Consider the following 12,321-nt stretch of genomic DNA (forward strand, 5'->3'; position numbering starts at 1 on the left):
TACATTGACTCAAGAAGAAATAGCAGTTCTCAACAAACAAATTCCTAGTAAAGAGATGGAATCAGTAACCAAAAAAACCTCCCAATAAAGAAAAGCCCAGGACCATATGGCTTCACAGGGAATTTTTGCAAACATATCAAGACTTAACTCCAACTCTGTTGAAACTTCCAAAAAACTGAAGGAGGGAACACTCCCTAATTCATTCTATGAGGCCAACATCACCCTCATATCAAAGCCAGATGAAGATACTGGAAGAAAATTACAGACCAATATCTCTTACAAACATAGATTGCAAAAATCCTCAACAAAATACTAGCAAACCAAATCCAACGGCATATAAAAAGAATTATACACCACAATCAAGTGGGATTAACTCATGGTATGCAAGGGTGGTTCAACATAAGAAAATCCATTGATGTAATGCACCACATGAACAGAACGAAGGAAAGAAACCACATGACCATCTCAACTGATGCAGAAAAAGGCATTTAACAAAATCCAACACTCCTTCTTGACACACTAAGACACATTCACTGCATTCACAGGGCTTTTCTCCAGTGTGAGTCTTCCATGTGCTTAATTAAGGAAGCTTTGTGACAAAAGGCTTTCTCACATTCTTTGCACCCAAAGGGTTTTTCACCACTGTGGGTCCTTTCATGAGCAGCTAAAGCAGAGGGTACAGTGAAGACCTTCCCACATTTACTGCACGCATACAGTTTCTCGCCAGTGTGAATCCTCATGTGGCGATTTAAGGAGTAGCTGTGACAAAAGGTTTTTCCACATTCTTTGCACAAAGAGGATTTTTTTCTTGCATGTGTCCTACTACGCGGGGCAAAAGTGGGGTGGAGGTGGGAGGTATTCCTACAACTGATGCATTCATAGGGCTTCTTTCCAGTGTGAACCCACTGGTGTTGAATGAGCTCAGACCTGCAGGTGCAGGCAGTCCCACACTTAAAACACCTGAATGGCTCTTCCTCAGCGTGAATCATCGTGTGTTGAATGAAGTCTTCCATCTCGCCAAAGGCTTTTCGACAATCAATGCACTCGTAGGGGTTCACTCCCTTGTGAATCCACTGATGTTGAACAAGAAAGCAATTCCTATTGAACTCTTTCCCACACACTGTGCATTTGTAGAGATTCTTCCCTGCATGAATCAAGGTATCTTCACCTGGGCCATGAGAGTCCTGTTGATATAGAGCATCTCCTGGACAAACTCGATCCTGCAAATCCCTCGAGCACAGACTATCATCTGTTCCCAAAGTATCTTGTTCAGGGCTGATCTTCCCAGGGTGGACCTCCTTGAGGGCCAGTGTCCCTGTCTTCAAATGCCTTTCCTGCTTTTCCCACAGCCCATTCTGTTCCCTGAGAGGAGCCATCGTGGAAGCTCGTGAGGCTGCCTGAGCCCGTCGTTTCTGGACCGAGTCTTCCCCAGGCAAGACCAGCTGCACAGCAGCAGGCTCTGAGGTCACGGTTTTTGTTTTGTTACCTGAAGGGAATATAATACCCAAAGGGGCTTATTAGTGATAACAAAACAGAAGAAACAAAATCACCTCTTCAACGGCACAATAAGGATGAACGTGGTACCTCTCATGCCAACTGTGCTTGGACATCTCTGGGACTCAGGCTTGCAAGTTCTTCCTTTTCTGTTTTTGACTCGACACCAAAGAAGCCCCAAAGAATCTGGGTCTGAAGACAGAGACTCTGGAGTGGAGAAACCTCCTCACACACCAGAATGCAGAAGACAGACAGAGCAATGATGACAATGCTGGTGGCTGCTGTGCTCCAGAGACGTGTCTCAGGGAGCTACAAGAGCGCAGCAGAGGCACCTGTCCTGGGAGAAGACAGAGAGATGGAAAGACAGAGAGACCAGGAAGGCTTCCCGGAAGAGGTCTCCAGTGCACTGAGTCCTAACAGAGAAGTAAGAGATGCCAGATCAAAGAAGTGGGAGGGCACTGCAGCCCAAAGGAGACAGAATGGACAAAGAGGCAGAGTCCCGAGAGAATCCCAGAGGCCCAGGAAACTGCTAGGAATGTGAGGATGGGAAAAAAGATGAAGGAGAGGCAGACAGGGAAGACAGGAAGCAAGTGCTAGGGTCCTGGCTTGGGTAGCTGTAGGGATGGCCACTGCCACTGCCAAGAAAGGAGTTACCGGCAAAGGTAAGCAGGATCTGGAGTGATAATGCATCTTTTCATGAGAATCAGGTGAAAAGACTAACAATGCATAATCTAGATGCAGAAAATTAAAGATCTATATGTATCAAGATATTAATACTAAAATGATGTCAATTCTCTCCAAATCATCTTGAAATTCAGTACAACTCCAGATAAAATCTCCCCAGCATTTTTTTTCCACGAAAATTGATAAGAATCTTGAATATAGAAAAGAAAAATCCAAGAATGTCCCTGAAAAAGAATAAGGGGGGGGGGAGCTTTCCTACCAGATATTAAGATTATGAGGTTACAGACACAAGACAGTGTGGTAGGGAGATAGAGATAAGAAACACTAGCAATGGAAAAATAGAGAGCTTAGAAGTTGCCTCATACATATATGGGCTTTGTTAGATGGCTGAGGTAGCACAGCATCAGTGGGAAAAGAAGGGATTATTTAACAAATGGAGCTATAAAAATTGCTTCCCTAAATGGGGAAAATCAGAAGTACTTTCCTACCTTATACCCAGCACAAAATCAACTTCAGCTTGTTTAATTCTTGAGTGTCAAATATTCTATTAGAAAATTAAAATGAGTATCTTTAGATAGTAGAGGATGGAAAGATTTCCTAACTAAGACAAAAAGGTACTTATCACTAAAGAAGAAACTAATAAATTGACGTAAACAAGTGGGAATTTCTTTTCAACAAGATATTTTAAAGAGAATTGGACTACAAGGGGAAGGCTAGAATAATACAAACACATATAACTGATAAAAGATTAGTACTAAGTATATATAAAGAATTGTGCCAGATCAAAAAGAGAAGAGCAGACAACTAAACAGAAACATGGGCAAAAGATCATGAACTGACATTCCACAGAAGATGCACATGTGGCTGAAAAACATATGAAGAGCTGCTCAACTTACCTATTAATAAAGGATATGCAAGTCAAGACCACAAAGAGATACTTTTGTATGCATTCAACTGACAAATACTAAGAAGGCAGAAAATATCAAATATTGGAGATGGTATGGATCAACGAATCTCCTGTAAATTGCTGGACAAAATGTAAATTGGAATAACCTCTTCAAAAAGTTTATTTGCATTCCTTATAAACTAATAATTCTAGTCCTAGACCTATGACCAAATGTATGTGGACAATTTATGAATTTTCAATGGGAACACTGGTAAATACCCTGGAGAATGGAGTAATACATTGTTGTATATTTACGCAGTGGAATATTTTAGAGCAGAAAAAAATGAATGACCTACAGCTACACACATCAAGAATCTTATTAACATAATACTGAATAAACACAATCAAATCCTAGATAACTACTTGAACTATGACACTGTTAATAAAGTTGAAAAAAGATATAACTACACCATATATATTTTAGGTATACACATACCTATATGTATGGAAAAACAATTGTAAAGAGTCATTTTCTAGAATGACTCTACTATTTTAAGTTTCCCAACACAAATACAAGAGAGATCCAATTTGACTGCACCCTCACCAGTACTTGGCATTGTCACAATTCTTTATTCTGGCTGTTGTAATAAGAGTGTAGTGGTCTTAATTTGCATTTTCTTAATGGCTAATGATGTTGAAAATCTTTTCAAGGGCATATTTGTCATTCATGTACACTCTTTATTGAAACACCACTTCATGTTGTTTGCTCATCTTCTAATGGGACTGTTTGATTTTTACTGTTGAGTTTTGCAAATTATTTATATATTCTATATACACTATTATTTTAAGATATTTTCTCAAGATATTGTTTTGTACATACCTGTGCCAGTTTGAATGTATTGTGTCCCCCAAAATGTCATTGTTTTTGATGTAATCTTGTGTGGGCAGACATATCAGTGTTAATTAGATTGTAATTCTTTGAGTGTTTCCATGGAGATGTGCCCCACCCAACTGAGGGTGATGACTCTGATTGGATAATTTCCATGGAGGCGTGGCCCCGCCCATGCAGGGTGGGTCTGAATTAAATTGCTGGAGCACTGTGTAAGCTCAGACAGAAGGGGCAAGCTGCCACAGCCAAGAGGGACACTTGGAAGAACACACAGAACCTTCGAGAGGAGCTGCAGATGAGAGACTGTTTGAAGACGGCTGTTGAAAGCAGACTTTTGGTCCAGAGAAGCTAAGAGAGGACAAACGTCCCAAGAGCAACTGAGAGTGACATTTTTGAGGAGCAGAAGCCTAGAGAGGAATGTCCTGGGAGAAAGCCATTTTGAAACCAGAACTTTGGAGCAGATGCCAGCCACGTGCCTTCCCAGCTAACAGAGGTTTTCCAGACACCACTGGCCATCCTCCAGTGAAGGTACCCGATTGCTGATGTGTTACCTTGGACACTTCGTGGCCTTAAGACTGTAACTGTGTAACCAGATAAACCCCCTTTATAAAAGCCAATCCATCTCAGGTGTCTTGCATTCCAGCAGCATTACCAAACTAGAACGATACCGTATTCTGTATTTTGTCCCCTTAAGATGGTCTTTGGGAGAGCCACAGCCTTTTATTTTGATGAAGTCCAATATTTTCTTTTATAGATAGTGCTTTTGGTGTCACGTCTAAGAACTCATCAACAAGTCCTAGGTCCCAGAGATTTCTTATATTTTCTTCAAAGTTTTATTGTTCAACCTTTTATGATTAAACCTGTAATTTTGAGAGAATTTTTGTATTATGATGTATGTTTAAGCTATATTTCATTTTACGCATTTATCTTCTTGGCTATGATACCCATGATATTTAATTGTTACAGCACCATTTGATGAAAAGCATATTCTGCTGCTATTGAATTGCATTTGGTCCTTTGCAAATCAGTTGTGTGCATTTGTGAGGATGTAGGTGGTGAAGGGGTTTAGGGTTGACTATTCAGTGGGAGAGCAAGAGGTGTTAGAATAATTCTGTATCTAACAGCAGTAGCAGTTATGTGAAGGTACTCATGTGATAAAATGGCACAGAACTATACCCACATACTGTACCAAGGTCAGATTCCTGGTTTTAATATTGTACCATGACTATGATTAAGATAGAATCATTTATTGAAATTGGTTGAAGGTGACATGGGACCGCTCTCTACTACCATCGCAACCTCCTGTGACTATATAATTGTTCAAAAAAAAATGTTAAAAGTAGACAGTTTACATGAAGTGGGCAGTTTCAAGTGCAGTGGACAAATAACAAAACTGACACTAGAAAAAATAGATAATCTGAGTAGCCCTGTATCTACCAAAGACATTGAATTTGTAATTACAAACTTCCCAACAATATAAGTAAAATAATAAATGAAAAGTTGAAGAAAGCAGTTATCTCTGTGAGTGAGACCAAGTAGGGAAGGGAAAGAAGGGCATAGACGGAGGTAGTTTGAGGGCAACACTCTCATCCTTTAGCGGGTGAAGGTTGCAGAGTTCCCTATGATCATCTTTAAGGGTAGTGATTATGTCTGGTGACCAAAGGGGAGAATGGCTGGCTGACTAGGGAAGGTGGGGAAGGCTGGGATGCAGAGCACAGGCAAAGAGTAATTTGGAGAGGAAGAGAACCTTTCCTCTGAGCCCAGAAGAGAGCATAATACATAATTATTCATTATGATTAACACTATTACATGAATATCCCAATAGCTAACTTCTTTTGAGCCGATTACTATGGGTCAGGCACTGTGAAAAGCAGTTTCAAGTATTATCTAATCATCCCTTAAAGAGCCCATTGATATAGACTGTTCTACACTATTTTTCAAGAGTAGACTGAGGATAGCAGACTGGACAGTGGTTCGTCAAGCCCATATGCTCCTCTTCTTGAACACAGAACTAAACTACATTTCCCAGCTGTGTGCACTCTACTGTGAAAAAATGCTATTTCATGTCATTAGAACGTGAGTGAATGTGGCATGGGTATAGAAGTCTCTGTGACTTCTCCCCTGCCTCACTTATTTGGCCTGTGCCAGCTGAATGCCAAGGAAACCAAAAGGTCATATATCGTGACCAAGGAAGGCACCTGAATAACTATGGTAAAGACCCCCTCCGCGAATCCACCAGACTTTTTGATGTGCTGAGCCAAGAGATTTTAGAGTTCATCTGTCACAGCAGTAGCATGCATTTAGCCAATCTTATACCCAGAGGACAATGAACGATATACATCAGCCCAGGGTCACAAGGCTAGTGAGGTACAAGGCAGATTTTGAGACCAAGGAGCTGGAGTTCAGAGCCTGACTCCCACATACTACTACAGGTCCATTACGGAGTGGCAGTGAAGAGTGTAAAAGGAATGGGATGACAGAGGGACCACACATGAATGGGCTCCATGGCCACCCGGGTCCTAAGGGAGGATGTAATAGGATTCCTATTACATTCCAGAAGCAGAGGTCCACGTGTACTGAAGGCGACCATGATCCCTGTCTGCCAGCAAGCGGCTGCTCACCTGCACACATGCTTTGGGAGAGGCCTCTCTTTGTCGTCTTCATCTCCTGCCCGTGTTCCAGTAGGTAGATCAGCTCTATTTTTGGAACAGGATACCCTGTTCATGAGATAGGAAGCAAAGCATAGGTATTGTTCAAAGAAATGTATCAATCCAATCCGGTTCTTCAGGATGGGGACTGAACAGAGGAATGAAGCTGTATCATCTAAGAGGAAAAGGGAGCTGATGCGTAACCAGGAAAACTAATGGGAAACCACCTGTCATCACTAGGGACTAGAAGGTGCTGCTGGATGTCTAGGAAGCATCTGTGCCCCTGAGCTCCATGCTACAGAACCCAGACTGTTCAGATGCAGCCATGGGACATGGAACTTAGCTTTCATGGAATGCTAGCGATGACCATTATTAATAATTCCTTCTCTTAATACAGATCAACATGTTATTTTAGTTATATACATTAACTCAAAAAGGGAATCTCACACAGCTCTAATAAATGTATAAATCACAGTCACTAAACACAAATGGTTAGTTACCATAAAATACAACAATGAAATCAAAATCATGATATCAAATCCCAGTTAGCTTGAGCTACATCTGGTAAAAGGTGATTAGCAATAGTCACGGGGCACTAGCGACCCAGTAATTAATGAAAATTCTATTCTTCTATTAAAGAACAAGATGAAAGAGGAGGAGGGAAAAAAGGTTTTCTCAGATTGTTCATCTGTGTCATCTGTTAATACACATGTGTACCATGTAAAGTCATTTCCCTTATCAGTGGAGGATCGTGGCCCAAGATATCGGAAACAAAGGATGACCACAGTCACCAGGAGTGAGAGAAGACTTTTACCTGGCATTGTGTTGCTTAGAATCTAACGGGGTGGCACTGATGACAAATGTTTCCTGGTGGTCTTTCTAACCTATCCCCTTCTAGAAGAACTATGCATCAGCCTTGACCCTGCAAAATGGGCCCTGGGGACACTTGATCCAACCAAGTTGGGCAAGTCAGATTTACTCTCATGGGAGGAGGAATTAGTGCCTGTGCTGGGAACTGGGTAGAGGTTGAAGGAGGTGTAGGCTTGGGAGACTGTTTCCTTCTACAACATACATGCAGAGACGGTGAGATGGACAGAAAGAGACATGATATAAGGATACAGAGAGAAGTAGAGACAAAATATCTGGGGGTCTCCAAGAATGAGGGCCAGAGCAGCCACTTTCAGTCATCAACTCTTGAGAAAGAAAGTTCAATCTGCAGAGAACAGAACAAGCAGACCCACAAGAAGAAATTAAGAGGAGAGACCATGAACCATTTATCTACGGTTCTCTCACTTCCCAGTTTTCTGGTCCTCACAATGCCTGGCTGAACATACCATCCTTGGTTTGCACAAGACACCTCCATTTCCTTCTAATAAATCCTTCTCTTCGGTATTTGAGTAGTCTTCAGGTGGACTACGTTTCCTGCTCAAAATCCCTGATGAAGGCGGGAAGAGCAGTCAGGAAGAGGTGAGACCGGAACAGGGTGGAGCCGTGGAGAGGGGGAGGGCGGCCTGCAGAGCCTTCTAGAGAAAGAGTAGACTACCTGGCATGCTCCTGCCTCAAGCCTTTGCATGGGCTGTTCCCACTGCCTGGAAATGCTCTTCCCCAGTGTGCCGGTTTGAATGTATTATGTCCCCCCAAACACCATTATCTTTGATGTAATCTTGTGTGGGCAGATTTATCAGTTTTGATTAGATTGTGATTCTTTGAGTGTTTCCATGGAGTTGTGCCCCACTCAACTATAGGTGATAACTCTGATGAGATATTTCCATGGAGGCATGGCCCTACCCATTTAGGGTGGGCCTTGATCACTGGAGCCATATAAATGAGCTGATGGGCAGAGGGAACTCAGTGCAGCTGTGAGTGATGTTTTGAAGAGGAGCTACAGCCAAGAGGGACAGTTTGAAGAAAGCACAGGAGCTGCAGATGAGAGACAGTTTGAAGATGGCCATTGAAAGCAGACTCTTGCTCCAGAGAAGCCAAGAGAGGAACGTTGAAAGAGGACAGATATCCCAAGTACAACTAAAAGTGACATTTTTGAGGAACTGCAGCCTAGAGAGGAACATCCTGGGAGAAAGCCATTTTGAAACCAGAACTTTAGAGCAGACGCCAGCCACGTGCCTTCCCAGCTAACGGAGGTTTTCCGGACACCACTGACCATCCTCCAGTGAAGGTACCCGATTGCTGATGTGTTTACCTTTGACACGTTATGGCCTTAAGACTGTAACTGTGTAAACAAATAAACCTCCTTTTATAAAAACCAAAAAAAAAAAAAAAAAAAAACAGTAGACTGAAGAGGCTGCAGGTGCCCTACATGGAGCTGTGGTGAGGCCTTACCCAGTGAGGACAAGAGCCTGCAGGTCTCCAGCATCACCTCCCAGTACAGGGTCCTCTGGGCCAGGTCCAGCTGCCCCCACTCCTCCTGGGTGAAGAACACGGCCACGTCCTCCAAGGTCACGGACATCTGGAAGGTGAAACAGCGGCAGCCTCGGGGGCCCTGCTGGGTACTGGGCGATACATATGCATGTGCCCTCCCTAGTCCCCACAAGCAGGTGATGGCACTGTTAACATTCCCACTTCAGAATCAAAGAAAGGGAGGCCAAGGGCAGCGTTCAAGGCCACAGCTTGGGAAGGGTCGTGGCCAGAATCCACAGTGAGGTCTCCGGACTCTGCAGCCTGCACTCCTCCTTGCAGGTAGGTAATGCTAAAACAAGGGGGTACGGGAATTCTGAAAAGTCCCATTTCACCCTTCCACACCGCATCCCACTGGTTTGCAGGAATAGGAATCTCCACTCACGACTGCTGGGCTGGATTCAGGATCCTGGGCCAGGAGGGACCACCTGCCTCCCCTCCCCAGGTCCCCCAGACCCAACGGCACGGGTTAGAAAAATCAAATAATCCTGGATAACACCATCTCCCATATCGAGGGACTGAGCCATGGGAGAGGGAGTCCGATCAGGTGAGGGCTTGGAACACCGTCCACTCACCTGCGCCGGGTCCATCAGACAATCTGGGGAGCGAGGGGCCGAGACACGGGGCGCCCGGGGGCCGCGGGGCTCCCGAGGGCTCAGCTGACTCCTCATCCAGGTCTAACAGAGGCCCGGGGGTGGGTCCAACGCTGCCCACGGGCATTCCCCTTTCGGCGCCGAAAAACCGCCCGGAAAACCGACCCAGCGCAGCGCTCGGGTGCACGCCGCGACCCAGCTGTCACACTCCCCACGGCGCAACTGAACCACCAGGAAGAGAGGCCCGGAAGTCCCGCCCCGCACCCATTTCCCGGCCTGTCATTGGCTCCTCCGCTGGGGCGGGACGTACGGAGACCCAGGATGCCCAGCCTTGTGGGTGATGCGATGCATCCGGCCATTTAAAGGGCCTTCCTTTTTATTACTTGCTTTGGAAAACTGTGATAACATTGTACAGATATGTTATACATATATGCCATACCTAATCTTTTCTTTTTTTTTTTCAGGGGAGTTATTTCTCCTCTCGAAGGCTTGTTATTAGCTCCACCGCGGAACTTGCAAGAACCCGCCTTCAAGGACGGGGGCGGGGCTCCGCTTCTTAAAGGGGCAGTGTCCAGGTTTCGGGGAGTGCAAGCCTGCTCTGCCAACCAGAATGCTTGCAGACAAATGATTCCAGACTCCGAGCGGCACAGCTGGACACACCATTTCATAATGTCACCCAGGAACAAAGTGGGTGCAATCCTACCTGTGGGCTAATAACCATTCTCTTATCCAATTACACGCAGACTGAGATTGGAATCAATTTTTAATGTTTTCCTGAAGTTATTAATAATGATTATGTAATTATTCAAAGATAGTGATAGAAATAGCTCTGGGGAGACATATCTGAGTGAGATGAAAAAGGTGAAGTTCTCCATGAAATTTGGGAAGTGAACGAACAAAGCTGAGTACGTGGCTGTGATGGAAATTTGGCCACACTAAGGGGTTTGTATTCAGAAAGGATTCTTTTTTAGTTCTTGAAAAACTGACTACTTGAACAAAATGGTAAAAGCCAAGAAAGAACTGTGGTGTCATGTTTTCTCCTCACTCGGGGAACACCTACTGGGTTTTGATGCGGCAAGTATGGCTCCTTCCATTAGTAGGGCCTGCCTGATCCCGCGCTACGGAGGAGGAACATTCCTCTTAGAATAAAGGTGATTTATTGCAAGTGCACTTGCAAGGAACTGGAGGAATCTTCCCAAAACCAGTTCGAAGCGGGCATGTGAATTAAGGTTTTTATAGGTAAAGGAAAGGGGATAGGGGTACAAAACTAAGTAATGGCTGCATGATTCATTTTTGTCAGGTCAGTGATGACATCGGATCTTTGTGGGGGAGGCACGGGCAATTTCTCAATCCTGTGTTGTCTCGAGCACATCTTGTTGTTCCAGCTTCAGTGATTAGATTTAGATCTTGATGTGCAAGCTCTTACGTGTAGGGCCTTCAGGACTCTTTTCTTGGCTGATCCCCAAGAATCTCAAACTTTTGTCTTTTGTGGAGGGAGTCACTGATTCGCTGGGCCATAGGGTATTCTTGATGCTATTCTGTTATCTTATCCTGTAAGCGGAGCTGAGGAACTAAGGACAAAAAGTAGACTATTAAGATTAGATTAATAGAAAACCAGCTCAACTAGGGTTTTAAAAATCCAGGGCTTCTATTTTTTCTTTTTCTTTTTCTTTCTTCCTATTTTTTTTTGGGGGGGGGGTATTTTTTTTTAGAGATTATCATAAATTTAAAAAGAAAGTGGCAAAAAATTTAATAAGATTCCCAACAATGATTATTTCTGAGGTGTATAAGACTTTAAACATAATTATAAAAGGCTAAAAACTGAAAGATAAATCCCTCCATTTTCTTTTGGCTCGTCACATCAAACAAGCTCAGCAAGTTACCGTGGCTGCAGCCCTAGTCATCCCCGGACTCGCTGCCTCCCCTGCTGGGGACCCGGCACCGCGCTGAGGACAGTAACGTGTCTTCAAGTGGGCAGATTCCTATCTGGGTCATTGGGTATACAGGTGGTTGAAATGGCTTTGATAAATTTGACATCAGGAAACTTCCTTGCAATTTCACTGAAAAGTGTTGATTTATCAGGGTACAGAGGGGTATCCAGCTTTGCTAACTTCTTGGATATAATCCTTTCCTGAGATCTCCAAAACTTCTCCACATTCATTCTTTAGTTTAGTGGCTTTCCCCTCGGCCAGCCTTTGCTGCCTGTACATCTCAGTAGCCCGCTGAGCCTCCTCGTTAAATTCATCTTCATTATCCTCTAGCTCTTCCAAAGTCGTGTCTTCGAAAGTTTTCACAACCGACTGCTGAAGGACTCGCTCTTCCTCCTCTTCAACCTCCTTTTCCAGTTCTTTCAAACTTTCCCTTGAGGGCAAGAAGTCCTTTTTCTGCAAGATGTCACTCCACTCACTGCCTTGGGTCCTGCATGTCGCTGTCAATTGCTCAGCTCAGGCTGGCCCGGGCGCCACCCGCTCATCTATCGCGCATGCGCGCCCCGCCACCCGCTCATCTATCGCGCATGCGCGCCCCGCCTTCCCCCGCCCCTCGGGAACGAGCTGGGTGCAGAGCTTCCTAATAAAGGAATGTTTAATAAGCATATTTTCCAACTATCAGTTTCAGGCATTGTGAGACATGGAAACAAAAATGAAAAAGCTCCCTGCTCTCAGGGATAATGTTATTTTCAAGGAAGAAAGAGAGGAAAGAAGAACCACTGAAGTC

General features: G+C 44.1%; 1 protein-coding gene across 3 annotated transcripts; it reads right to left on the reverse strand.

The window, feature by feature from the left end:
* Window positions 1-304: 304 nt before the first annotated feature.
* On the reverse strand, window positions 305-9,823 carry LOC119520966 (zinc finger protein 599-like). 3 transcript variants are annotated; one of them, XM_037818867.1, is made up of 4 exons: window positions 9,589-9,823; window positions 8,939-9,065; window positions 6,575-6,670; window positions 305-1,486 (listed from the first exon to the last, which is right to left on the reverse strand). In XM_037818867.1, exons 1-4 carry the CDS (start codon window positions 9,682-9,684, stop codon window positions 540-542), a joined length of 1,266 nt encoding a protein of 421 aa, XP_037674795.1. In that variant the 5' UTR covers window positions 9,685-9,823; the 3' UTR covers window positions 305-539. The 3 variants fall into 3 exon arrangements, with proteins under 3 accessions (XP_037674795.1, XP_037674796.1, XP_037674797.1); XM_037818868.1 differs by having other exon boundaries at window positions 8,939-9,305; window positions 9,589-9,728; XM_037818869.1 differs by having other exon boundaries at window positions 8,939-9,108; window positions 9,589-9,727.
* Between the last annotated feature and the right edge of the window lie 2,498 nt (window positions 9,824-12,321).

The sequence above is a fragment of the Choloepus didactylus genome, chromosome 27 (assembly GCF_015220235.1).
Source record: "Choloepus didactylus isolate mChoDid1 chromosome 27, mChoDid1.pri, whole genome shotgun sequence".
NCBI lineage: Eukaryota > Metazoa > Chordata > Mammalia > Pilosa > Megalonychidae > Choloepus > Choloepus didactylus.

Bases quoted from the DNA above. Each gene is read 5' to 3' on its own strand.
- LOC119520966 (XM_037818867.1), bottom strand. From the start codon at position 9,684: ATGAGGAGTCAGCTGAGCCCTCGGGAGCCCCGCGGCCCCCGGGCGCCC. The intron at 9,066-9,588 runs GTGAGTGGACGG...TTCACCTTCCAG, and splicing joins GTCTGATGGACCCGGCGCAG to ATGTCCGTGACCTTGGAGGA. The intron at 6,671-8,938 runs GTAAGGCCTCAC...TCTCATGAACAG, and splicing joins CAGGCTCTTGTCCTCACTGG to GGTATCCTGTTCCAAAAATA.